The sequence below is a fragment of the Rhinolophus sinicus genome, chromosome 8 (assembly GCF_057876585.1).
Source record: "Rhinolophus sinicus isolate RSI-liver-muscle chromosome 8, RSI-T2T, whole genome shotgun sequence".
NCBI classification, from domain to species: domain Eukaryota; kingdom Metazoa; phylum Chordata; class Mammalia; order Chiroptera; family Rhinolophidae; genus Rhinolophus; species Rhinolophus sinicus.
The window spans coordinates 78238964-78266374 of record NC_142508.1 but is presented as its reverse complement, the minus strand read 5'-3'; the positions used below and the strand labels follow the sequence as shown (position 1 = coordinate 78266374).

The 27411-nt window shown below is 52.4% G+C and overlaps 1 protein-coding gene and 1 long non-coding RNA gene across 6 annotated transcripts in view; one reads left to right on the top strand and one right to left on the bottom strand.

The window, feature by feature from the left end:
- C8H16orf78 (chromosome 8 C16orf78 homolog) overlaps positions 1-26663 on the top strand; it is a 56598-nt gene extending 29935 nt beyond the window's left edge. The window contains exons 2-9 of one of the 5 annotated variants that reach the window (XM_074314932.2): positions 10783-10925; positions 12290-12408; positions 17627-17884; positions 19493-19606; positions 20162-20291; positions 22041-22290; positions 24706-24820; positions 25630-26663. In XM_074314932.2, the coding sequence (XP_074171033.2) occupies positions 10783-10925; positions 12290-12408; positions 17627-17884; positions 19493-19606; positions 20162-20291; positions 22041-22290; positions 24706-24820; positions 25630-25704 (1204 nt within the window). In that variant the 3' untranslated portion in view covers positions 25705-26663. Of the gene's footprint in view, positions 1-10782; positions 10926-12289; positions 12409-17581; positions 17885-19492; positions 19607-20161; positions 20292-22040; positions 22291-24705 lie in introns of all 5 variants that reach the window. The other 4 variants (XM_019731882.3, XM_074314931.2, XM_074314943.2 and 1 more) reach the window with 4 other exon arrangements.
- LOC141567522 (uncharacterized) lies at positions 4221-10773 on the bottom strand. The gene is made up of 3 exons (XR_012490207.2): positions 9873-10773; positions 7274-7506; positions 4221-4452 (listed from the first exon to the last, which is right to left on the bottom strand). It is a non-coding gene; the product is annotated as an uncharacterized LOC141567522 (long non-coding RNA).
- Positions 26664-27411: the final 748 nt, after the last annotated feature.

The following is a 27411-nucleotide window of genomic DNA, read 5'->3' as shown; positions in this document are numbered from 1 at the left end:
GGTTTTATTTGCTTTTCTCTGATGGTTAGTGATGTGGAGCATCTTTTCAGATGTCTGCAGGCCATCTGTATGTCCTCTTTGGAGAAGTGTCCATTAGGTCCACTGCCCATTTTTAAATTGGATTGTGTGTTGGTCACATTTTCTTTATGTCTCTCAGCATATGGCTATAAATACAGATAGATAGATGTAGACATATAGACAGATCAGTCACTGAGCTGTATAATTTTGGTTTTTACTAAGCTATTTGAATGTTTTAGACATCTTGACGTTTCACTTCTAAACACGTCAGCATGTATCTCCTGAGTATGAAGACATTCTCCTATATATAACACCCCAAGTTAACATCAATTCAGTATTAGCACCTAATTAGATTTTTTGCCTAAAAACACTTTCTTGATAATCTTGAGGTTTGATAATGCCTTGCAGCTGACAAAGCACTTTCACCAACATTATTTCATTTTATACCCAGTCTGTTCCTCCTCACCTTATAGATGAGGGACGTAGAATCAGAGAGGCTGTTGACCCACCCAGGACCACACAGCTAATGAGCAGCATGACTCGATTCCAAGACAGGCCTTCCAGCTCCAATTCCATGCACTTTCCATGACTTTCCAGCCCATTTTGGACAGAGCGTTAGTTTTCCTAGAGCCTATGCCCCGAACACTTCCCTTATTCTTTCCCCTCCAACCTTCTCATCCACCCCAAATAATGAGAATCCCTTTCTCCAGCTTCAAACCGTGTGGCCCTAGCTATGCTGGTGGCCCACCTTGGTCTCCGTTGGTGTGGGAGATGCTAGGCGGCACGTTTGGACACTGCGTTTAATTTCAGCCAGCGTGACTGATCACACCGTGTTTCCTAACTGCATTAAGCTTCATTCTCCACGTCCCTCCCCGGCACAGAGTGACGAGAGCTCCCCTGCAGGCCCTTGGATTTCCTCCTCCTTGGTTGGGAGCCTGGCTTATATGCTCGGTAAGAGGAAGAGTGTCCCTCACGTCCAGCCAGGGCCGCCTCTTGGGCCCTCGGCTGCCAGCTCTGCCTCTCGAGGACCTCTCTGTTGTCACCACACCAGTCGGAGCCACCTCCACTCTTGCTGGGAACAGCAGCAACCCCCCAACTAGTCCAGGGCGGCCATCTGCCCTCCGTTCCCATCGCTTCCACATGACAGCCGAACCCTATCAGTGCGGCCACTGCCCTCGCAATAGTGTACGAGGTCTGTGCTGTAGCCCGTGTGGCCCCCACCGACCTCACTGCCTCGTCTCTTCCCACGCTCCCCACTCTACCCCACATCCCGCCATACCAGCCGTCTGGGCCGTTTCCTCAGACAAGCCTGGGTCCCACCGCAGGGCCTCTCAGTCTGCTTTTTCCTCTGCCTGCAGGGCTCCGCACCCCACTTCCAGCCTCCATTTATACCCACTCACCCTTCAAACCTCAGTGTGAGGGCCCGCCCGGAGCCCCATGGCTGGCCCCCCATAAGTGCTTGCTGTATCAGCCAGTCCTGGATGGAGCCCTAACTTCCCATTCACGGGAGCTCATGTTCTGGTTTCGTTTCCCCCTTCACAGCCCACCCAAAGCCGCACACTTGGCCCAGCGAGGTGGGCCGTGTCTACTTCTCTCACTGCTCTGCCCCAGCTCCCACCATGGTGCCTGGCACAGAGGCAATGCTCGGTGTGGAGTGTGGAATGAATGGAGCTCACCTGCAGACCAGGCTCCCCGTGCACGTTACAGTATGGAAATGCTCCAGGGGGACTGAAGGGGAAAGTGAAGCAGGCAAGGAAGGGGGTGGGGCCAGCGTGGAGCAGCTCCCCGCTGACCCCCCAGGGAGCTCCGGAATGGACGTAAAGCAAGGGAGCTGAGTTTGCCAAATCCCGCTCCCGGGCCATGGCTCAGGGCCGCCCTGGGGGATATAAATGCCCGGGCCCTTCCGGCTCTGCCCTTGCAGTTAGAGTGGTCCCGGGGGCCCCAGAGTGGCACCTGCTGACCACGGGAGGCAGAAGTGTAGTGAAGCTGGTAGGAGGACGCTCAGAAGTGAGGCAGGAGATGACTGAGGGTCTGGATGGGGCCCAGCAATGCCGGCCGCTCAGACGAATGAGCAGACCCGCGTGTGTCCGAGTTGATTCTAAGCAAACGGAGCCCTGAGGCAGCCTTCTGGTCTGCGAGGCTTGTGCCGTGTCCCTACAGCAGAGGGCCCTTTCCTGCTGCCCACACAGGACAGCCAGCGGGAAACCCCAGCTCCTATTAAAATGGAAAAATCTTTTCATTTCAAAATTATTGTTGCTCTTCATTATTCATCCTGTGGTTCTTTTTGCAAAACATTGAAAGCCAGATCATAATTTGATGATGAAATATTGATTACGCATCTATGTTTGTATGCAGAGGTCTGTTCTGTGTAGCCAGAACACGCACCCTGTAGTATCTTCTATGTTAAGTCAATATGAAGATGGATATTCCCCCAGGCAGGTTTTGATAAAATACTTGTGTTGCTACAAAAGGACATCAATGCCAGTGCAAGTCAATACCCGCTTACTGGTTTGCGTGGCCTGTCCTCCACGCAGCTGCTGGCTCCAAGGGGGCCCCCAGGCACTGGCCGTGCCCAGCCAGTCAGCAGAGTTCTATATTTACATTATGTGAGTGGGAAATGTCAGGGGAATGTGTGCTGGCAGGGGGCTGCCCACATTGCTCCTGAAGCGAGAAAAGAATGAAAATAAAAGCAAACACAACCTGTAAACAAATCTGGAAGAAGCTTTATTACTGCCATTAGCAGCACGCTTGTCCTCACTCCGTTTCTAAAAGAGTAAAATTAAAACAGCAAAAGAAGCAACAATGGGCTCCTTCCTTGTTAGGTTCTCAGCAGATGGCAGAAACTCGGCCTCACCTTGACCGTGGGCATCTGTTGTTTGTCTGCCCAGCCCTCGTCACCTGAAACTCTCTGCCTTGTGCTTCTTAAGAAGCTCATTTCACGTCTGCCTTCCCCACCAGAAAGTGAGGTGCCAAGGGGCAGGGCTTTTTTGTTTGTTTTGTTCACTGCTCTATTGCCAAGGTCTGGATGTTGAGTTCATTTCTTTCTGCTTCATTCGATCTTCTAACAAATTGAGCAACTACTATGTGACAGGACTCTGCTGGATTCTTAGGACAAAGGAGACATTCTGGTGGGCCATGGGGCACCAGAGACGAATGAATAAGTACCGCAGAGAGTAATTTAGAGGCACTCATTGCTCTGGGCTGGGGGAGTGCACAGTGAGAAGGCCTGCGAATGCTGGGGAGGTGGCTTCTGATTTTAAATCGGGTGGCCAGGTTCTGCCTCTCTGAGAAGGTAAAGTTGAGTAAAGCCTTGTAGGAGGCCAGGGAGTGAGAATTCAGCTTTGCATGGGGAGGGGGTAGAACTTAAAATAGTGCAACTATCCTAAGGCAGGAGTCTGCCCGTTTATTGAAGGAACAGAAAAAGGTGAGTGGCTAGAGTAGAGTGAGTAGAATGCTTGGACAGTTAAATGAAACGGATGATTCTGTGGTGTCCAGGGGCCACCTTGCCCAATACCTGCCCCATGGGGAGCGCCCCGATGAAGAATAAACTAAGCAGAGACAAACAGAGACCCCTGGATCCAGCCATGCCTGAAGCAACGTCTATCCCACATCTTTTCAATGCTTGAGCCAATGTATGTCCTTTTTAAAATCACTTGTAACTGAGAGAGTCCTGGGAAAACACTGAAACACCTGAGATACTCTGCCCACGGTGGATCGTGGAGATACCAGTTGGCTGGCTCTGGGGCAGTGGGAAGTCCAGCCTGGGAGGGCAGGGCTCGGGATGTGTCTGCTCAGGGGAGGCCTGGACAGCTGGCAGGTGAGAAGGAACCTCTCAAATTTGCAATTTTCAACTGTCAGAAGGATATTGTGCGCTCCTCTGACACTCTGCATCTTAGGCAGATTCTCCCGTTTTCCATCAACACGTTTGCTGTGTGAGGTGCGGCCTTTGCACTCGTATGACCCAGACCCTACAACTGAGAATGAGAATTCCAGGCGTCAGCTTTCCCCGCACGTCACATTTGAAGGACCAGACAGACCCTTCTTCTTCAATTACCAAAGCTGTCAACGCAACGCTTTCAAAGGATTCTGGTCTATTCAGCAGGTGCTTTGAGCAGCTGCTCTTCAAGATGCCGGGGACTCAGAGAAATGTAAGACTTGGTCTGTCCCCTTAAAAGCCAGATAATCTAGTGGATGAGGGACCCTTTCATTCGGTTCATTCCCATGGATTCCGTGTTACACACAGGACACCAGGCGCTGGGGGGGGGAGACTCCCAAGACGGGAAGGACGGACATTCGATGTGAGCACTGTGTATGACACCAGCCGTTGTCCATTCAGCAAATGGGAAGTGCTTCCGGGGTGCCGTGCTCTTCTAGGCATGAGGATACCGCAGCCAGCGTGATGGGCAAGATCCCAGCTCATGTGGAGCTTGTGTCCTAGCGGAGGATGAAGATAATCAAGTGAAACTAATAAGCCTAGAAGAGGATGACTTCCGAAATTGATAAGTGCGGCGAGGAAGATACAGCAGGAAAATACATTCCAATAGGGAGGCCCTGTGGGGTCTGGAGCAGGATGGAGACATCGGGGAGGCTGAGCTGAGACCCAAACGGAAGAAGCCAGTCTGCAGGGAGCAGGGAGTGTGCTCTAGTCAGAGGGAGTGCTGGGTGCAAAGGCCCTGAGCAGGACCCAGCTCGGCACCCCTGGGGGCCAGCACCAGGGCCGTGGGCCGGAGCTTAGTGAGTGATGGGAGAGGTGGGAGGGTTCTGTTCTCGGTGCCGGCACCTTCATTTCGGGGTGATGTGGACGGACTCCCACTCAGGTAAACTGACCTTCTCACCGTAGCAGATCGCTTGAGTAGAGACCAAAAATGTGTCCAGCAGCGTAAAAAGATGAGGATACAAGCAGAGGCACCTCATTTCTTCTTGATTTAGAAAAAGAAGAAGAACAAGAACAAAAAGAAGAAGGAAGCCTGCAAATCAGCAGAGCCCAAGACTGGAAGTAAAGAGACCACAACAAAAGAGGGAACAATGCAACACAAGACACAAAGTGACCTGCACACCAGTGTGGGAACATTCATCCCAAGAGGAGGGACTCGAAGGGTGGTGATGGGCTTGGCAGAACGTGGGGGCCTTGCTCCCTAGAGGAGGCAGCCAGGTGCCTGTCCTGGAGGCAGCCGCATGGGGTGGAGGGGTCAGCAAATTGCCAGGAAGACCGGGGTGGGGCTGTGGTACAGAGTGGGGGAGGAGAGTGGAGTGTTGGGGGCAAATTTAAAGTTAAATGGCCGTAGATCACAGACCTTGTGGCTCCGTCAGCTTCTACCCTCCTGGGGGAACCTCAGTCCTGGGTCCCGGGGAGGGGAGTTCTTCCCAGGTCTCTGCTTAGCATATGGACTGTGGCAGCCACGAGACTGCAGGAAAGATGAGGTCCAGCCTTACAGAAACCACCTGTCTGGTCCTTGGCAGAGGCTGCTATGTTTTTTCGGCAGTTGGGAAAACATTTAAAAAGTTTGTTTCTCTGTAGTGGCTACCATGACGAGCAGGGACAAGTATCTGAAAAGGTCAGACATGCCCTTTGCCTACTCATCTTATAAAGCAGGGAGAGGCTGAGCCTTGAGACTTCCCAAGGAGAGGAAATCCTCTAGGTCCAGAGTCCTACAGAGCTGGGGTCAGGGTCAGCCCACCTGGGGGCATGGCTCCCCCTGCTCCAGCTCCCTGGGCTCTCTGGCTTAACTTTCTGGACACAGTGGGCTAGGAGCTGTGGCTGTGGAGTTCAAGGGCAAGCCACCTTAGAGAGGTAGTAGAGGGTTGCAGTCAAGAGAATGGGCTTTGGACTCATAATGACATATGATAAGTACAAATCCAGACTGGCCGTCATCCCAACTAAGGGTGGCATCACTGAGGCTGACAGCAACCGATTAGGCGTTACAAATGGAGGCCAGCAGCATGAGAAAGGGGCTTGCTCTGCCCTGTGCCAGTGCTGGAGGGCCCGCCCAAGATGCCCATCACACTAAGGACAGACTCAACTCTCCCTGAACCCCAAAGCAGGTACGTGCATCTTGAGCATCTCAGGTCAAGCGTTAGTGGATGGCTTCCCACATTATCTGGAACAGAGTGGGGTCTCCATTACTGAAAGGGCCTGAATAAAACCTCTGGGAAGTTACGTCCCAACAGCCATCACAGTCTGAAGACAATGTCATTCAAACTGCCCAGTGAGCTCTCTAACTCCAGTTTTATGCCCCCCGAGCAGCCTTCTGATTTCAAATGAGCTTTCCATGTCACGTACGACAGGGACAGAGCTTGGTGACAGAAAGGGGGCCAACTGACTCTTTCCCTTGGCAGGCATGCTTTTCATTAACACACACACACACACACACACTCACACACACTCATACACACACACTCACACACACGGCCTCTTGCTACATTCAGGGAGTGGTGGGGATCGTGAATCCCACCTCCCAGGTGTGGGTTAAACCAGACACTGGGGGAGCCTTTGTGATTCCAGTCCCCAAGGTACATGCTGCTTCTCCTTTCTCCCCTGTGCCCACTCTGCTCCACCCTTCTTGGTACATGAGCATCAGGTCTGAGCTGGCAGGTTCCCGAGATGCCACTGAAGGCAAAGACTCATGCTCTGGGTTCATAGAAGTAGCAGTGGGTTCTGTGAATTCTTGGCAAAAATTCAGAAAACCTAAGGGAATCCACACATTAGCCGATAATGAGGCCACACAGACTAAAGCATCAGCCACCTCATTAAACTGGGAAGCTTAATACTGTTTTTATTGCACAATCACTTCTAAATGCCTTTTATTAATAAAATTGGGGAAATTAATTTGTTATTCCTTAATAAGTGCAGTGTGTTTCATTGACAAGACCTTGACAAAGATGGGGACAGACGAGTGGTGAGAATACTGAACGGTGTCCTTGTTTGTTGGGGTTGGGAACCACTGAGGGGTCACCCCCTACCCACCATTTACAAATGCAGAAGCTGGTGGGACCAAAGAAACCAAGCTTCAAATTTCTCTTAAACTCAAAATCTTCTGTAACCCCTTAGCCTCTAGCAGCTAGAATCACGAGGGACAATCTCTAGACTCTGTTTGTTCTTTTTTCTCTTAATTCCCTCAATCCTCAGTGCTTGTATGTCTGGCTGCGAAGTCACTATTACACATAAGTGTAAAACTGTCATCTGTTCACCTGCTACTCTTGGGAGAGAGGTTCAATATCTGTTGTAACTAGGGAGAGAGGATGTGAAAAAACTCACCTGCTACACCGGTAGTCTCTCCACGTCACTTAATCTTCACAGCAGTCTCATGAGGGAAGCGTACTTTACCCAGTTTATACAGATAATAAAATTAACATTTGGAGAGGTTAAAAGACTTTCCGAGGGAACATACCCTTAGAAGTAAACCCAGGTGGGTCCAATGTATAAGGCCAGGCTCATTCCACTAACGCACTGGATTCAGCACCATGGACAGAGGCAGAGCCGCTCAGCGCCTTCAGAGTGAAAGGGGTGGGGTCAGAGGGTGGGAACCTGGGCACCGAGTCCCAGGGAAGAGCTGGAAGTACAGAAATGCCTGAACCAATAGGAAGCGGCCGGGGCCAAGGAAGGGCACATCGTCATCATTTCTTCACACCCGCATCACAGAGCTCTTTTTAGAAACGTTGTCCAGCCTCCCACCAAGTACTTAAGCTAGGACAAGCATTGTCATCTGTAAAATGCCATTCCCAGACTGCCACCCAGAGTTTTTGTAAAGCACAGATGAATCTATGAATGAAAAAGTTATCTGAAATTCATAAAAATTCACTGTTAAGAAAACAACTGTAACAGATCAACCCCCAGACCCCAGAGGCTTAATGCAATAGACATTTATTTCTTGGTATATCATGTAAAGCCCTACAGGGATTCCCGAGTGTCATGAAGTTGCCTCCAGCAGTGATTCTGGGACCCAGGGACCTTCCTCCTTGTGGCTCTACCACCTTCCAACATGGCTTCGGAAGCTCCTGTGTTTGTGTCTAAGTGAGAAGAGGAAAAGTCATAAAGAATATCGAAGGAGATTGTCATAAGCTGAGTCTGGAAGTGGCACACTTCACTTCTGCTCACAGTCGGTTGGTTAGTACCAAGCTCAGGGCCTCTGTAAAAGGGTTTGATGTGGGGATTGAATGCAATCGTGTAGGGGAGGCACCGTGTCTGGTGCTCAGAAATGCCCACCCATACACAGCCGGGGCAGAAGACTGTCCTACAAAGCTTCACCGTCTGCTCTGGCAGCTCCAGGAAATGCCTCGCTGCCCTTCCCTACTTTCTCCTCTTGCCTCAACCATCTCCCACCTGCTCTCAGCAGCCCCCATTCTCTCCTCCTCCGGCTGCTTGGATGATGCCCCAGATGCCCCCACACACTGCTGGTCCCCATCGCTGCCCTGTGGCCGCTGGGGTGGTGGCAGTGGGACCATGGCCTTTGAGACTGGCGACTTTCCACCTGCCTCAGCATCTGCCTCAGCACAAGTCACACCTTGGGCCAACAAGCTACATGGAAATGGATGCAAAGGCCCCACTGTTTGCTGATGCTGAGACTGTCCCTAAGGTCACTCGTTGTGATATGTCACCAGGAGAGAACAAATCCATACTGTGTCTATTCTATCAGAGGTTGTTTCTATCTGCATCTGTCATCTCTGATTGCATTTGAATGGGTTTAGTCTCTATTTTAAATAAAAGATTTATGCCTTAGCTGTCAGAGCCAGCCTTTATTTGAAAATTTAATCTTGTTTCCAGGAGTCTAGATTAACTTATTAGATTTAGGCCTCCCTCATGTGTCTCTGAGAGGAAAGGAGCCCGTTCTCCTCTCTGCCCCTGCACATGCCACACAGTGGAAGCCAAAAGCTGCGTGGGCTTCCAAGAACTGTCCGGGGAACCAAGGCAAGACAGAGGCCACCATCTGGGACAGCTTTATTTGGTGACCTTGTGTCCCGGAGTGCCGTTCTGGGTTCCGGGGTCTCGGGGCCAGCTTCCAGGCTGTAAGCCCCTGCATGAGCCCTCCCCCAAACTCACCCTTCCTCGGGGGTTCTGTGGAGGCTCCAGAAAAGACTCCCAGAGGGATTCTGCCTCGCCCCCCTCGGCTGTGCCAGAGTTCTGAGTTTCCCTCATGTCTGTAGGTAACTTCTACCCCTCTCAGAGCGCTCCCCTACTGATCAGGCCACATGGTCAGGAGACCTGGGTTTGTGTGCCAGCTGTGTGACCTCGGGCACTGAACCTCGCTGACTCCCAGTCTCCTCATCTGAGAGCTGGAGATAAAGTTAATGCCCATCTCATAGGGTTGCTGTCACTGAGGGAAAATTGAGGGACGCTCTTGAGAGCTGCTCTCTGCAAGTTTGTCGCTGCTTCAGTGGGTGTGGGTTGCACCACGGCCCCCTTCGGAGGTGAGGAGGCAGCTGCTCAAAGGGAGAAGTGACCTGCTCAGGGTCTCAGTAAAGTGAGAGGCAAAGCTGGCCCTGACCAGGAGTCCTGAGCTCCCCCTCCACTCACCACCCCTCTCTGTCTCTCCCTCTCTGCCCCTTCCTCACCCCCACACACACACTGTTCTCTGTCTCTCTCTGCAATGGACTGAATTGTGCCCCCCTAAAATTCACAGGTTGCAACCCTAACCCGCAGAACAACTGTATTTGGAGATGGGTCTTTAGGAGGCGTTAGGGTTAAATGGGATCATGAAGGTGGGTCCTAATCTGACAGGCTGGTGGCCTCATATGAAAAGGAAGCGCTCTCTCCTATGGCCACCGTCTCCCTCCCTCCTCGCCTGCCATGATGTGAGCACACAGTGAGATGGCGGCCACCTACAAGCCGAGAGAAGGGACCTCAGAATGAAACCTACCTGTTGGCACCTTGACCTTGGGCTTCCAGCCTCCAGAACTATGAGCAATAAATTTCTGTTGTTCTAGCTACCCAGTCGATGGTATTTTGTTGTGGCAGCCCATACAGACTAATATACTCCCTCTCTGTCTTCTCTCTTTCTGCCTCTGGGCTCCACCTCCCTCGCTCTCCCTCTCTGCTTCTCCCCCTCCCTCCCTCCCCGGCGGACCCTGACTTTGCTGTAGCACTCCCGCCATCTGCTGGTCAGTGTCAGGATAGCAGGCAAGACCCAGGCCTCAGAGAGGCTCTGCCAACTCCAGGGCTGCCAAAGCCAGGGCAGCCCCCTCCTCAGGCAGCACTGTCCCCACCCTGACCCCCCACACACCCCAGCCAAGGATGAGAGCCTCTCACCGTCCCTTCTTTTGCCCTCTTTCACACCGCATAACTTGGCACACCTCGATTCCTGACAAACAAACACTACTACTGACCCATTTCTTTATCAGCCCTGGTTCCCACCTACTCCCTCACTGTGGGGAACACAGTAGGTGCTCATGAATATTCCTTGAGTGACTAAGGAAGCCACGCCCTTTGGGGGATTTGATGGGTTCTCATCTTCAGAGGCTCAGAGGACAGGACCTGGAAGACCCCACCCCCTGGCTGGCTCCCAGACTCACCCCTATACACAGAGCCACCTGCCCACCTGGGTGATGGCCGGGAAGGTGCAACACAGCTGGCCCTGAGGCAGGTGAGGTCTCCCACCTCACCTGGTGAGAGATGATCCCACCTATGAGCCACTGGTGCCCTTCCTCGCTCTGTCTCCTGTTACTCTCCCCTCACTCTAGGCACCCCAGCCGCTCCCCTCTCAGCACCTCTGCAGTCACTGTTCCCTCCCCCCAGAGTCACAAGATTCACGTCTCTTGTCCATCCCTTAGGTCTCAGCTCCAGCAACAGCCTCTCAACAAGGCCCCCTCCCCCAGGACCCCCGTGAGCTGGGACTCTCCACGCCACCCCGGGCCTGCTGAGATCACTGCAACAGGAGGGAGAGACAGTGGCGTGGGGGCAGCCCTACTGGAAGGTAGGACAGATCTCTGCTTCCAGAGGTGAAGGACGACAGGGCAGAAAGCACCCAGAGGGCAGGAGCAGAGTCAGCCAGGGGTGCAGCAGCTTCGGGGACCCCAGGCAGCAACCAGGGGTGGGGGCGGGGGATAGACCCTGAGGGATAAACTGGAGCATGTCCTGGGGGACATGGAAAGCCAGGTGAGGAAGTGTGAGCTTTTCCTGTCGGGTAACCTGGGGCCAATATGAAAGGTGTGGAAGTCACAGCTACTCACAGTCATGTGGGGTCACCCTGATGGGCGGGATCCGAATCAGGAGCCAGACAGGGAACTGGGCGAGGAGCGGAACAGAGGTGGTAAAGGCAGCAGCTCAGCAGAGGTACAGCTTCAGGGGCCCCAGCCCCAGGGGACCCCATGCCAAGGCAGACCCTGCAGCAGCTCTTCAATGCGGAGTGGGTGAAGCGTGCCAGCCCGGCTTTTAGTGACACCCCAGCTGTCCTGCCTCAAGGCTGCTGCTGAGGGAGTTGGGGAGGGGGAGTGCCTGGTAGATTGAGGCCAAAGTCACTCTTCGCCTACGTGGCCCTTCATTTCTTCCCTGTGAGGAAGTAGCCCTCTGCTTTGTAAGCTGATAGTGTGTCAGGTTGGTATTTGTCACCTGCTTATTGTGTTAGAAAACCTTTACATGGATGAATCCTGGCCACAACCCGGGACGCAGGTATGGTAATCGGTCCCAGACAGCTCTTAGTCCAGGTAAGGAAACTGAGGCAGAGAGGTTACAGACCATGTCCATGGTAACACGGGCAGAGCCGTGGCTGACGGTGGCCTGGCTCTATCATGCACCTAACTTTGTGCCACACTGCCCTGAGGTGAGGAGGGGTGTGTCATCTCGTCCCACCGTGGTACCCCAGGACTCTGCTCAGTCCTGGGGGCGACATCCCCTCACACCCCCTGCCTCAGTGGTTCCCAAACGCTGACAGCCTTCCTCTCCGGCCCCGTAGGGATGCCCATGTCTTCACCCTCCCACCCGGGTCCCTTTCACTCTTTCTCCTGGAAGCCTCGAACAGGAGAGACAGCTGGGATTCAGTCAGCCCCGCAGACTGCTTGGGACAGCCACAGCGTGGCCACCCACACCTCCTGCCGCCCCGCCTGCTGGAAGGCTCCCATTTGGAGTTTCTCAGCTGACTCCAGCAGAGAAGTCCCCGTGTCATCGCCCACTGCCACCATGCTGTGATTAGTTAGTCACTGAGTGCCCGGAGCTTTTAATTAACTGTCAGCCCTACACGGGCAGCTGTTCCATGAACCACATCTGATTGTGGCTCCCCCAGTCCGGGCTGATGGCACACTCCAGTCACGCAAATGATGCTGGGATATTTTGATGCCGCAGGAGTGGCAGCTGCAGCAACTGATGGAAGCCACCAGCCCCAGGAGGGAGAAAAGCAGGCCGCTATCAGCTGGGGAGCCATCAAGTGTTCAGGGGCGAGAGGAGAAGTCCACACAAGCTCTGTGAGTGTGCTGATGTGCTGTGATGCTATTGCTATATTGGAAGTAACTCAAACAAGCGTAAAGTATAAAGACACCCACAGGTGCCATGTAACCAGAGATGAGATTTCAGGCATAGCTGGATCCAGGTGTCCAAGTGGAACTACCGGAACAGGTGGGGCCTGAAATCGGAAGAGCACCTGCATGCTGGATGAGCCATTTGAATACAGGGGCTTCCTTACATGAGGCAGAGGTGACACAGCAATACTGTCACATGCCCAGATGGGGACTTCCCTTGCTTCTCTCTGATTCAGTCATTTCCTCCCACCTCTGGATCTCCACGTCATTCGGGCCCTGCTTCTATGATAGCCTTACCCATTTCATCTTAACCATTTGGCCACAGGTCTGTGTTCTCCAATGGGACAGGGCTTCCCAGCTTCAGCACTGTTGGGGCTGGACAGTTCATGGGAGTGGGGGTAGGCGGGGTGGGGGGTGGGGAGGGCTGTCCTGGGCCCTGTAGGAGGATTAGCAGCACCGTGGACCCACCACTAGATGCCAGTAGCACCTGCCCCCAGTGGTCACCACCAAAACTGTCCCCAGTCATTGCTAAATGTCTGCTGCTGGGGCAGAACCCTCCCCAGTGAGAGGCCCTGCGATAGACATGGGGACAAGGGAAGTGTCGTGTCCATGTCCTGAGTACTGCTGAGTGCTGGTGGGCTCCAATGACACTTAGAGGGCGGGAGCAAAGGGAGGAAGTAAGTGCAACCGTGAGAAGGCAGGGGGAGCTGACCGAGGTGGGCTCTAGCAGACAGAGGGGGCCTGTTGGTGTGGTGCCTGTCCCCTCCTTCCTGCAGCCCACAGGGTCCTGCCACTCCCCTGGGAGGGGGCATTTCTCTTCCAATTACCATGCTAATGATTGGGCTGGGACAGCAGAGGGAGGCTGGCTCTTGGTACCCGACATTCATGGGGAGGGAGCAGGATGAGCTTATCGTGGTCAGCCCCAAACTGGCCCCACCAGCTCAAGTCGCCCAGCAGCTGGGGTAAGCCATCCCCTGTCCACCCACTGGGCCAGGCCTCCAGGCTGGGCTTTTTCTGGGAGGCGGGGAGGGGAGCAGAATGAGCCCTGAGCCATCCTTCTGGGCAGCAGGACAAGCCCTCCAAGAGCCGAAGCCAAACCCCAAAGCTTCTCCTCACTGATTGTCATGTCCGGCCATTGGCCTGGACTGGCTAAATTCATTTCTGTGCTGTCCCCCTGCCTTGGGCCCCCGGTCTGGCCCTCGCAGGGCCATCATTCTGGGAGAGCAGCATTCCTACACAGGCCCACGTGTTCGTCCATGATGTGTACCCATGGCTACCATTTATTAAGCACCTACTGTGTGCCTGGCACTTTATTCAGATAGCTCATTAAATGTTCACAATTACTTAGAGTAAGAACTATTACTGGTTTTATTTTACAGAAGAGAAAAGTTACACCAGAGAGGTTAAGTAACCTGCCCAAGGACTCACAGCTGGTGCATTCCCATGTGCCCCAAGCTTCTGCAACTTCGTAAAGCCCTTGGCTGTCTCGTGACAGCCAACACCTCCCCTCCCAACACCTCCGTGAGTGAAGCAGGGCTGATATAAGAGTCATTTACAGGTGAAGAACCTGAGGTCTATGGAGAATCAGCGTCCCTGTGGTCAGGTATCAGGAAACCACAGAGAAGGGCATGGACCCAGTCAGTCACTCTGCCGCCCAGCGCTGCACTCTGCCCATTGCTCTGCCCAGCCTCTCTGTAAACCCCTCGTCATGCAAGTCTCCTGCTACCACAGTGTGTCAGGGAACTTCCCGCTCCTTCCCAACCCCTCAGCCCTGCGCTTCTTTCCCCCCACTGGCAGAGCGGCTGCGGGTCAGGGCTTTATTTACAGCAAGACCTGGACAGAGCCAACCTCCGTCAGGGCCTGGGAGGAGGGTGGGCTTGGGGTCAGATGGATGTGAGTGCAGCCCACGGCACAGGCCCCAAACAGGAGCGCCTGGGAGACCACATGTCTGAACCGTTGCCTCCAAACCTGCAAAATGGCATAAGAACCTCTCCAGTTCAAAGAGAGGAGGCAGTAACTTTGTCCTTACACTTTTGTAAAGTGGTCGGAATTATTGCCTAGTCCAAGGATTACGAACTCAAATGTCTTCCGGGAACAAGCAGGTCACATAGGTGAGTGAAGGGGGCCAGGGTGGGGCCCTGGCGGCAGATGGCACATACACCTCTGTCTCAAGGGGGAAGTCTAGCCCAGTCACACCCGATGATTTATTTATTAAACAGATCTGAACTCTGATTTTTTTCTTAAATGAAATATCCTGCTTTCTGAAACACTTTGCAGGCTGAATAAAATACATCTGTGGGCCAAATATCACTCGGCCCAGTTTGCAACCCCTCTGCAGTCCTAGTCACTGACAAGTTGAAACTCAGGACTAGAGGCAGAGCAAGGGCAAGGTCACGCAGCCACAGCCTACGAGGATGCAAAAGCCAGGGGCCTCGTCCAGCCCTCTGGTGCCCTCATCAGCCCAGCCGCCCAGCTCCATGCTGCTCCTCTGTGTTTTCCATCACCCTCAGAGCCTCCAGCTCCAGGCCTGTGTCCCGGGAAGCCAGTCTCCTCCTTGGGGCACGAAGAGCAAAGGAAGGACATTTGTAGGACGAAGGAGACGGCAGGGCTCTGAATATGTAAATCACAGCCCTTCCACAGCACATCCATCCTCTGGCCTAATTGAGACATTTGCTCGGAGTGTCCTGGAAAACTAGGGCAGATGTAGCGCTCTGAGAGTCCAAATCACCCACATCGGACGCCCTGCCGAGACTGGGGACCGATGGTTGTTCTCGGACCCGCCGCAGGGAAGCTGTTCTCGCTAATAAGATTATATATATTTTAAATGGCCCTTGAGAATTGTAGTGATACTGGGTATTAAAATGCCAGAAAGGAGGACACAGTAAAAAAGGCAGATTGCCCATCTCTATAGGAACCATGCATCACCGAGGGGAAAAGCCCCGGGGATTTCGCCTGAGCTGGGTCGCGTGCAGGTATGTTCAAACCTTTCTCGACCCTTGATAGGCAGGCAGCTGCTGCTTGAGCCCCTTTTCTCAGACTCTTCTCTCTTGGAACCCCACGGTGCTGTCATGGCTGGGAGTCAGGAGAACTGGGTTCCTGTCCTGCCTGTACTTATTCCCAGCCTCGTGGACTTGAGCCGGTCACCTCCCCCTCTTTCTGCCTCAGCCGGTCTTCTGTCATTTGGTCTGAGGGACCGCCCAGCTGCGGTGAAGGCCTGCCATGGGAGTCCTCAGGCCTGAGCGGGACCACGTGGGCTTTGTCCAATTACATTTCTTTTTAAATTTGTTTCCAGCTAATCTCACCTAAACATCTGGATTTGTGGCTTTTCTTGAAAACAAAAGATCTGGCCACACAGGGCTGACCTTCGCATATGGCCATGATGGCTGAAGCTGAGTGCCCCTCGCCAGCTCGCTCCACACGCTGGTACTGCCTTACACCCAACCAGCCCCCTCCTTGATGTTACCTGCCTCGCCCTTGAACTTGAGACCCCCAATGTAATGCAACAGATATGAAAAGTCTTAGGGGGAAGTATAGATTCCAGGCCTCATCATTATTCATGGAGTTTCTGGGTCCCCCACTGTTTTCCGTTGACCTTGGCAGGTGTTTGGGGCTCTGTGGGCTTTGGTCTCCTCCCCGTCTGTGAAATGAGTGAGCAGTGGGAGTCTCCAAGAGCATTCCCAGCTCTGACACCCAGACGCCTCAGTGCTCTTGCAGTCTCGACTCTTCCTTGGCAGTCACACAGGTTGACTGCCAAAGATCTGCTGCGATGTTTGTCCCAGGAGGGATTTGTGACGGATTTGTTCAGGGAGGAAGCTGTCCGTCCACAGCAACACGAGTCACAGCAAAGGAGGCAGAAGGCGGTGACATGACGTGTTCAAAGTGCTGGGAAAAGTGTTAACCAAGAATTCTATTACCCAGCTAATCTTCCTTCAGAATTAAGGTGAAATAAAGGCATTCCCACGTACACAAACTAAGAATTTATTGCTAAAATTCTGCAAATATATTGTAAAATGAGTAAAGCCAGATATAAAAGATGACGTGTGTATAATTCCATTTATGTAAAACTCAAGCAAACAAAAAATCCAAATCTATCAAATCGGAGGTTAGGATAGTGTTTACCCTTGGAGGGAGGCAGTGACCAGCAGAGCCCAGAAGGGACAATTCGGGGGTACTGTTTGCACAGATGTCTTCACTTGTGATTCTGACACAATTCTGTATACTATATAGTTTCCTTCGATAAAAGTTTACTAAAACCAAACAGGAAGCCTGATCATGTCACTTCCTCCCCTCTGTTTGAATCCCATTATTGTTTTCCGTTTGCTTCCCTTTCCTTCCCAGTCTGAGCCAACAGGTGACTCCAAGGTCGTGTCTGCTCCGGCCTCTGCCTACCTGTCCAGCTTCACTTCTCACAGCCTCCCTGGCCGTCCGTTGTTCCTCAAGCATGCGTGCTTCCATCCTGCCACAGGGCCTTTGTACTGCTTGTCCCTCTGGTCCAGAGCCCTGTCGAGGCCTCCAACTCTTTTGCTTGTGTGACCCACCCACCACTCCACCCAAGTCTAGTTCTTTTGTCACAGGCTTTCATAGAATTGCATTCCTTCCCTTCAGTGCACTCCTCTGCGTTTGCCGTTATGGATTCATAGAGTCATTATTGGACTGCTGTTTTGTCTTTCCCACTAGCCCGTATGTTTTAGGAGGTTTGACTATGTTTTTCTCCTGCATTGTATCCCCACCACCATGCCTGGCACATAGCAGGCATCTGATAACTATCTAGTCAATGAATATAAAAGTAATTGAGGCTATAAAAAAACTTTATTCTAATTACGAATGAAAGCCCACATGCCAGACTGAGGAACTTAGTATTTTGTTATAGGCTACAGGGAGCCACTGAGGGAGGGTTTCTGAGAAAGGGACGATGTAGGCTGACCTTTGTTTCAATAAGAGCTTTATGGACGTGGACGTGGAGAGACCAGGAAGGAGGCTGTGGCGGAGTCCGAGGGCTGGGGGCAGTGCTTAAAGGGGCAGTGGCCATGAGGGGGAGCCAGTGTCCGCTGCACTCTGACCCCATGGGGCAGCCTGACAGTGACCTCACAATCACCCATTACACCTCCCCACCTTTTAGGACCAGTATCCCAGCTGCTGGCCTGACTGCCCTGTATGTTCACAGCCAGGGGCCACTCGCTGCCATCTAAGTCATCTGGGCCAGAGACAGAGGGCTCAACCAAGTGAGAGCCTGCCACCTTCTTCCCCAGGGCGCCACCCCATCTCCACCACGATGTCAGACAACTCAGAGGACCCAAAGAATGTAATGCCCACAGAAAGGAAGTCCATGTGGAGGACGGCTGACGAGAGGCGGATGTCCGACCTCTTACGCGTGCTGGAATGGATGGAGCGGAGGCAGAGGAAGCAGAAGGAAGCTATGCAGGTGTGTACTGTCAAAGAAACGTGGCAAAGCAGGCTTCGTTCAAGGCTGTTGCACCAGGGGAGAGATTGCACTGGACTCCAGAGAGAAAAAGGCAGAGTTCTTGGGCCCGGGGGTGACCGGGTAGGAAAGCACTGGAGGAAGTAGGGGAGGCTGTCCCCTGATTAGGCTGGCTGCGTCCGCTAATTGTCACTTACTAGTGAGGCTCCTACCCTCCCACACAGACAGGTGCTACCCAGAGGGCTGTGACCCATTTGGCATCAAAAAAGACCCCGAAGATCCAAAATCGTGCCTATAGGGGCCACTGACTCAGTGGCTATTGCAGTATCCTCGTGTCTGTGGCGTTGCCACATCAGTTTCACTCAGCTCTCCCAAAAATGGGGGTGGGGATCTACTCCAATGACTTGTGAGGAGAGGCTGAGGGCTGTGGGGGAACGTGTGAAGAGACCTACCTCTGGAGGAACTGGCCTTAGCTGCTCTCCACTCAACCTGAAGATTCAGCCCTGGCCCCCACTTGTACGCTCCTCTCCCTACTAAGCCAAACAAACCCCAGGGTTAACCAGCACTCCCTCCACAGATGGCCTTAAGCATGCCCGGGGACAGCTTCCTTCCACACACCCAACCGGCTTATCAGAACACTCCTCTGCCCACGTAATATCACGAACATAAGTGGAAGGCTTGGTGCTTCCGCGTGGTAATTCATCGCTCTCTCACAATCACCCTAGGAGGTAGAGCCTATTATCCCCATCATCAGATAAGGAAACTAAGCCAGAGAGAGCAGTCACTTGCCCAAGGCTGCTCAGCCACTGAGCCATAGGAAGGACTCCAAGCCAAGCTGTCTGACCCAGAGGCTAGTCTCAGCCACCATCTCCCACAACCACGAGTGGCACACCCCAAGACGAGACCCAGTCAATGAGGCTTTCCCCGTGATGCTTTAGCACCCACCCCACCCCTTGTGGCTTATGGGTTGGCCTGGATGCCCTTCTGCAGGCCCCCTCGCTAGACCCTGGTGCTCCCTAATGCACCCGTCCGTCCTTCCTGCCTGCCCAGTGGGAGTGGACAGCCAGGCACGTGCACAAGGAAGCTCACTCAAGACACGTGTGCTCTGCCCTTGACGGCTGCAAGGAGCACCTGGGAAATGAGAAAGACGGGATGACAGTTCTGGGAAGACAGGACCAGGTGGGGGTGGGATGGGCAGGAGGGGTTCTGGGAACAGAGGGAAAGTCCTGCTGAACTTGAAGACAGGGTGACCTTCCTGTGGCTCTGACGGGAGGCCATGGCAGGGAAGTCGCAGCTAGAAAGGCCATTTGGGGACCAGAAGGAATTTTTATCAGGCCAGGGACTGGGGCTGTTACATGGAGGGTGATAGGGAGCTAGTGATGGATTCTGAAGTGAAGAGGGACAACCAGACCTGGGGGCAGGGTGACGTGGACACCAGGGCATGTCCGGAGGCAGAGGGACAGTGAGGGGACAGGAGTGCCAGATGGGATCTAAAGCTCGGGGTAGAGGGGAGGGTGCAGCCCACTCACCAAGGAGCTTCCCCTTTGTGAGGGCAGAGGGTGGTCTGTGCCCACCGAGGGCATCACGGTGCTTCCCTCCCTGCCCTTTCAGAAACATAAAGCCAAGGTGGCGGTACCCCCTAAAGCAACTGGGAAGGAAGAAAAGAAAGCCCAAAACATCCAGAAACGGCAGAGTGGGAAACGCCATGTGTTATTCTCTGAGCAGGTATCATCCCCTCCTGTCCCCCATCCCCACTCGGCTCCACATATTGAAGGGTACTCACTCTGCTCCTACAGTGTCTGGCTACTTTAAAACTCTTCTTATTTAAGGCTCTAAAATCCACTCCTGCCTCCCATGACACGCAAATGAATGCCCCGCCACCCACCCATCCGCTCCCACCCAACACACTGTCCCACCCCAGTGGAAGACTTGTGCTCCTGTGGGAAAGGGTTATGTCTTCTTCCTCCCCCTTCCCTCCCCAAGTCATTCAGGAATGCTATCGGAAAGACGAGAGCACCCAGACCTCACTGCCCCCGAGGCTGTGGTTCCCATGGCCCCTCATGGTCTCCCTGAGGTATGGAGTCACAACAGTAAGGAGTTGGCGGACAGGCACCCACATGCCATTCCTGCCCACCAACCTGTCCCAGGCCCCAGAATGGGTCTTTCCTCTGGTCCCTTTGCCCACTTTTCAGCAAACTCTTGAAATCGCTCATTTTGGGCATGGAGGAGTCCAAGCCAGAATCTGTTGCCCTGGTAACATCTCTCCTGCTTCCTTCCAAGGTCTCAATGCCAACAACCAGGAGGGATGGGGACGCTGTCAAGTACCGAAGGCTCTATGGAGTAGAGCCCAAGGGAGGACGCCTGAGCATGGTGCCCGGGAACTACCTCAAGCATGGCCCTGGGAAGTCTGGTAAGAGAAGCCCCTTGGTCCCAGACGCCAGTATTGTCCTCCATCACAGGACAGAAAAGAAAGAAAAGAAGGCTCACACAGGTCTTAGGGCAGCAGCGTCCACAGCAACCCGCCCGTTGTGGACGCTGTGCTCGCCTGTCTTCTAGCTTCCATCATTTCCAGCGAGAAGTGGCCGCCATCTTTATTTATGTTCCTCTGTAATGTATCTTTTTCCTCTGGCTTCTTTGAAGATTTTCTTTCATGCGATTTGGTTAGAATGCACGTTGATGTCATTTGCTTCATGTTTCTTGGGTTTGTTGAGATTCTTGGCTTACAGTTTTTATCAAATTGGAAACATTTTGGCCATTATTTCTTTAAATATTTTTTTCAGTCCTCCATTCTCTTCCCTATCTTTCAGGTACCACAATACACATATTTGAAGTCCCACGATGCTCTGTTTTTTTCCCCAGTCTTTTCTTTCTGTGTTTCATTTTTAATATTTCCTGTTGCTGTGTCTTCAAGTTCACTAATCTTTACTTTGCAATGCCTAATCTGCTGGCACGCTTGATGTTGTCCCAGAGGCCCCTTAAACTCTCCTCATTTTTTTGAATTCTTTTTCCTTTTTGCTGTTCTGATTGTTTTCTGCTACCTTATCTTCCAAATCGCTGATTCAATCCTCTGCTTCATCTTATCTACTAGTGACTCCCTTTAATGTATTCTTCATTTCAGTTACTGTATTCTTCATTTCTGGCTTTTTTTTTTATGTTTTCTATTTCCGTTTTTATGTTTCCTATCTCTTTGTTGAAGTTCTCACTGAGATCATTGTGCATCCTTATAACCAGTGTTTAGAACCCTGCATCTGATAAGTTGCTTATTCCCATTTTGTTTAGTTCTTTTTCTGGAGCTTTGTTCTGTTCTTTCATTTGGGACATGTTTCTTTGTCTCTCCATTTTGTCTGCCTCCCTGTGTTTGTTTCTATGTATGAGGTAGATCTGCTATGTCTCCCAGTCTTAGTAGAGTGACCTTATGTAGTAGGTGTCATGTGGGGCTGAGTGACATAGTCTCCCTGGTCACCTGAGCTGAGTGCTCCAGGTGTGTCCCTTGTGTGGGTTTTATGTGTCCTCCTGTTGTATTTAAGGATTTGTTGCTGTTTGCACGTCAATGGGAGGGATTGACCCGCAGGCTGATTGGCTGTGACTACAGTGGAGGAGCTGTGGTGTAGGGGCCGACCTACGGAGCAGTATTTGCTTTATCAGGACTTTGGTGCCTGCCCAGTGTGCCCTTTGGGTGTGTCATTTGTGGAGGTTGCTGTGTGGTGCGCTCGGGTGTCTGGAGCTGGCCACCAGGGGCCTGTGTGTATGCTGCTCCTTTTGCCTGCACATGCTGTGCCTGCTGCCTGCAATACTTTTCTCCCTTTTTTATCTACTAAACTATTTGTCCTTTAAAAACCCAGCTCAACGTTGCTCTCCTCTGATATCTTCCCTTAACCCCCTAGGCTAAAGTCCCTTTCAGGTGAACTCCGTCTGATTGAGAGAAGGGGATAAAGGGAAGGAGGGAAAAGAAGGGAATTGGGGAGTCAGGGAGAAAGGAGGGAGGAAAAGATAAGGATTAAACAAATCCTAAGAAGGAGAACCTGCCGATGCCCTGGAAAGACCTCTTGTGTCAGAACAGGTATTGTTTGAAGCCCACGCAGTCTTTCAGGCCCATCCCCCTCTTGCCTACCTGACCTCTACCAAGGTCTAATGCCCAGTGACATCTGTCCAATTTCAGACTTAGAGATCAAGGATGGCATCAGTGTAGAGCCCATTCGACGGTCAACGTCATTCCGTCGACAGAGCATGGTAGATCCCATGTTACCGGATACTTTCTTTGCCGGACGGAGGTCGACCCTCCTCAAAGACTGGGTCGGCAAGACGCCTGACTCTTACGAGCGCAAGATGAAGAGCCTCATGGAAAAGGGCACCGAGCCCAAGATAGAAATGGTGAAAATGCTGAAGCCGGAGGAGGTGCTCAGCTGCCGGTGAGCAGCCCTGTGTGTGCGGAGCTGGGGTGTCCTGGGGGAACAGGCTTTGCTCACTCTATCTCTGGTCCAGATGCCTGGGCTGAGCCTCGAGGTCAGGGAGGGTGGCCGCAGAGTGACTGGGCTCTGACTTTGAGTCCCAAAGGGCTGCTCCAGGGAAGAAGCTTCACCTGCTGGTGGACCATCTCCCGGATGGACATGACGTTTAGGTGCTGCCGTTTTGAGGAGGCCACACCTTTGGACGCTCATGCAACGTTTCCAATATTTCCATTGGTTTCACAATGGAAACGCTGAATATGAATCAAAAAGGAAAGAATGAGCTTTTTGTGTGGCCTTCCTGTTTAACAGGAAATGCCCCCTCAGAGCCTTTCCACTGGTGTTGAGTTGCTGTGCTAGGAGCCACCTTCCCCAGTGGCTACCTGCTGTATGCTTGGGTTTTTAGACTCTCGAAGGGATCACGAACTAAGCGTGGAACCACTTGGTGTTCACCGCTCTTACAAAGGGGTCCCCCTTCTCGCTTGTTCTTTATTATCAGGACCCACTGGTTTTCAGCCACACCAGACAGTTTGGTTTCCATTCGAAAATTCAAGTATCCCTGCCCATCCCAATGTTGTCCTTTACTATAAAGATGTGACTGACAAGGTTCAGAAACTTCAGTAGAGGAGGAATTGGGACAGCACAAGGCTGCAGGAGTCCTCGTAAACAGCAGTAGGTTTAAGAGGCCGGGCATCCAGCGGCCCCATCACACAGTCCTGCTCTGCTGGCTGACTGGCTGAAAGGTGAGCAGGCAGCCTCCCTGGCTAAAGGGGGCTTCTTGCTCTTGCCACTTTATGGCTGAATGACTTTGGCTGTGGCTTTCAGATTGACAGAGTGGTTTTTCTTTTTTTCCAAGGATTTAAAACATTTTTTAATTACACTTGACATACAATATTATATTAGTTTCAGGTGTACAGCACAGTGATTCGACATTTATATAACTTACGAAGTGATCACCCTGATAAATCCAGTACCCGTCTGACACCACAGTTATTACGATACTACTAGTTATGTACTGTGAACATACAGACGCACACATCCCCTCGAAGTAGCGTTTTGGGTTTCTTCAGATAAATACCCGGAAGTGGGATTACTGGGTCGACAGGGTGATTCTAATTGACTCTGACCAACAGACAGCCTACCTGGGCTCCATGGTGGGGAGAAAAGAGATTTGGACAGGCCCCTACCCTGCAAGGAAGGGGAAAGAATATTTGGAGAGATGATATCTAACAAGCCATTAGAAAAACATCCGACAAAAGGACGAAAGTTTCTGGAATGGGATCCTAGTGAGTGCCCACTCGCACTCATGTAAGACCCTCCAGGGTGGGGCCAGCCAGGGAGGGGAGGGAAGGGGCAGACTGTGGCTGGAGCCGTCAGGGAAAGATAGTCCGGGCGTGGGGACTGGCGAGTGGGGTCTGAGTGGCAAGTGGCTGTAAGACAGGTAAGCCCTGGGCGGGTCTTGAAAGAGAAGCGAGGCCGTTCCTAGTGGGTAGAAACCCAGGTTCTATCAATATGCAGCTCCTCCCCCATCACCTGTTGCAAAGTAAGAACCAGCCTGAGTAGGGGCCCCACGTATGTCCTTAACTAAAGCTGGGGGCAAGATCAAAGGTGGTGGTGGAATAAAAAGCTCTTAGGATGCAATGATGGCAGACTCTCTCTAGATCTCACAGTGCAGTTGGGATCAGTTTCATTCTTCAGAGTTGTAGGGCTTTAGGCTAATACTTCAAATCAGTGGCCTAATTTTTTGTTTGAATATTATTAAAAGAAAATGCTCACCCCTGCTCCTACGGCTTTGCTCAGCCTTTGTTTCCACTGTCTTAGGGCATTTTTCAGGTGACGCACACGTGGCAGCGATGAGAGGAACATCTACCAATTGCCGGTTTTTTCTTGCCACTTGGCATAATGTCACAGCCATGTTGCACCTTCTTCTTCCTAATGCCATCTTAGTGCCAGCAGAACAGTCCTGGGAATGGATGTTCTATTATTTCCTTAACCATTTCTCTGTTGATAGAATTTCCTGTTTTCCTGTTGCTGATAACCCCAAAATGAACACTTTCATTTATGTAACTTCTCTTTCCATTGATTTCTTGAGATCAGTTGAGGGCTTGAGTGGAATTACTGAGTCCAAGATAAAGAACCTTTATTTGGGGCAAGGGCTGCTTTGTATATATGTTGCCAAATTGATTTCCAAAAGGGTTACACCAGTAAAAACTCCCACCAACTCTGTGGCATGTCCCACCCTCTTATAAGATCCCTGTTAGTTCCAGAAATGTCTGGAGCCTGTTCCTTCTGGAGGTGCCACGTTGCTAAGCTCTTTCCAGTCGAGTTCAAAGCTGCAGTGACTTCACGCTCGCTGACTTCTTTGTCCTTGGTGTGCAGATACCTGAGGCTGTCCCAGAACAATATCCGGACCTTGCTCAAGCTCTGCAGAGACGCGGGACTAGACGTGGACATCCACCCCCACATGGTCGAAGGGGAGATAGATGCTAAAAAGGTGTTTGCCCAAAACCCCACCATAGCCCTCTAACTTGCCCTGCCCCTGGCCACCTCAGGGTGGTGGTCACACCCTCGGCCGCCAGAGGCCAGCCTCTGGCACACCACCTGGCCTTCAGGTGCAGCCCCTTTAGACAGTAGTGATTAGAAAACAAGGCCAAACTGCATGGCTCGTGGTGCTGATGTAGCCTTTGTCCCCATCGAGTCACAACCACCTCAGGAGTGACTGGGCTGTCTCCCCACCAAAGGAACACCCCTTAGAAGGGGATTTGGGGGAGGGAAGTCTTAGCAGCAGCAAGAAAGGGCGGCCCAGAGTCCCAAGACGGACTTCAGGAGGGAGGGGGCTGGCTGAGAACACACACGTGACATGGCTCTGTGGGTAGCTGGCCCTCTAGTGTCGGGTGGGGAGCCGATCGAGGGAGTGAGAGGGGGGAATCTCTGTCAATACATGGAAATGAGGATTACTCATTTGAAAAGAAGGCACAGAGGTCAAGGAACGTGCTCAGAGTCAGATGGGAAGCGGCAGGACTGGGATGCCAGCTGTATCCTCAAATGGGTCCTCACTCTGCCTCCTCACGTGCTGGAGACTCTGGTACATCTGTAGGACTGTTCAGAGACAGTCCCCTCCTGGGGCAACTGCCAACTGAGGTCACAAGCCCAGGCCCTTGTAGTTCCTACAAGCATTTCAAGTAAGTTCGAATCCCAACTGTCCCACTTGCTAGCGGTGTGACTTAACGCGTTACTTTCCCCTCTCTGTGCCTTTGTGTTCTCATCTGTGAAATGGGGCTAATAATAGTACCTGTCAAGCAGGGATGCTGTGAAGAGGACATGAGAGCTTGCACGCGAAGCATGAAGCACAGACGTGGACGCATAGAAGCTCAGTAACAGTGCGACCTGCTCCCATAGTCCTCGGGGGCGGACGAGGCGCTGCCTTCCCAGCCCCGCTTTCCCAGAAAGCTCCTCAGAGCTGGGCATGTCGTTGTTGAGTCAAACCGAGGAGCAGCTGCTGCTGACAAACCCTGTGTCTCCATGGGGGACCCTAGAAGCAAGTGGTCCCTGTGGCCCCCGAAGCGAGTGCAGCCCCAAGGGGCCAGAACCATGGCCGTGCAGCCGCACGCTCACTGGCCAGGTGTTACTTTCTGCCTCCAGAAACTAAAAGGGCCAGGGTTTCCCCACCAGCTTTTTATATTTCCACGCCTCACCTCCAGGCTCCAAAGTGACCCTCAGAAGTGAGGGGCTCTGTCCACTGAGTCACTGCCTTGGGAGGCAGAGTAAGGTTATGGAGGCTCCCAGAGCCCCCTCCCACCCACCCCAGCCCACATTATTCACCAATAAGGGATGGCAGGGCCCTTGAGGGGCGGGCAGGTTCGAGACTGGAGCACGGCACCCCTCCGATGCTTAGACCGATGGCCAGAGCCTCAAGGAAGCAGCTACAAGTGACTGCATGATACTCCCTCTCTCCAGTAAATACCTGCTCCTTCCGGAGAACGAGCTCTTCCAAAAGGGGAAGCATCACCCACTGTCAGGCAGTTTGTCGGCGTTATCTCATGCAAACTCAAAACCGAAATCTATCTGGAAAGGCATTCATTCACTGTGTGCTGCCGACTCAGTGGTCAGGACGAGGCCCCGCCACCCCCCATCCTGCATCAAGTGTCCTCGCCTTCGGGAAGTCCTGCTGCCGGTCTAACCTGCCTCTCTCTCACTGCAATTTGAGCCCATTTTCTCTCATTCGAGCCACTGTGGAAGGGGAGATAGTCAGTCTTTGTCTAATATTCCTATTCAAGGAGGATGAGGAATGAGGAACAAATGAACAGATACAATGCAGCCTTTCCGTTTTTTTCTGAGTTTTCTGTCATACAATTCAGTTTCATTATGTCTCTGGTATATCGACCACATCCCTCTTTAAAACGTAATGACAAAGAATGGATCCAGCCCAGCTTTCTAGTGAGGGGCCAAAGACCGAATTTCTTTCTGGTTGTGAGGACTGACTCCAAGGTGACATATGGATTTCATGCGCTCGTTCGTTTCCTTTCCCCACACCAATGGTATTATACGGCAGACTTGCTGTATTCCCCTTGTGGTCCACCAAGACCCCCAGCTCCTTTCCTGCAGGGCAGGAAGTGTATATCAGCTTTTCCTGAGACTCACTAGGAGGCCAGATGCAAAGAGGTGTCCAGGGAGAGGGAAGCCGGCCCTTCTGCTGTCACAGAGGAGCAGGGGAGGGGCCAGTGTTCCCTCCTCTAATCTGGACCTCTCTTCACGTGGTGGAGTGTTCAGGCTGGTGGGCAGCACAATACTTGTGCTTCCGACACTCCAGTAATTACGTCCATGCCCCCCAACCCAGCTCCTGCTATTCTGCCCGGGGCACACCTCCCGACCTTTCACAGGTTTGGATCCACAACATTTCACAGGTTTGGATCCGGGAGAGAGCAGATCTTCAGACTGCCCAGTCCATTTGCATCTGATCATAGCCATTTCCTCATCCATCACATATTTATTGAGCCCCAGCAGGGCCTGTGGTGGGGCCAGAGACACAGTAGTTGAGGAGACCTAGTCGAACCATCCTGAAGACAGACATGACAACACAGTGTG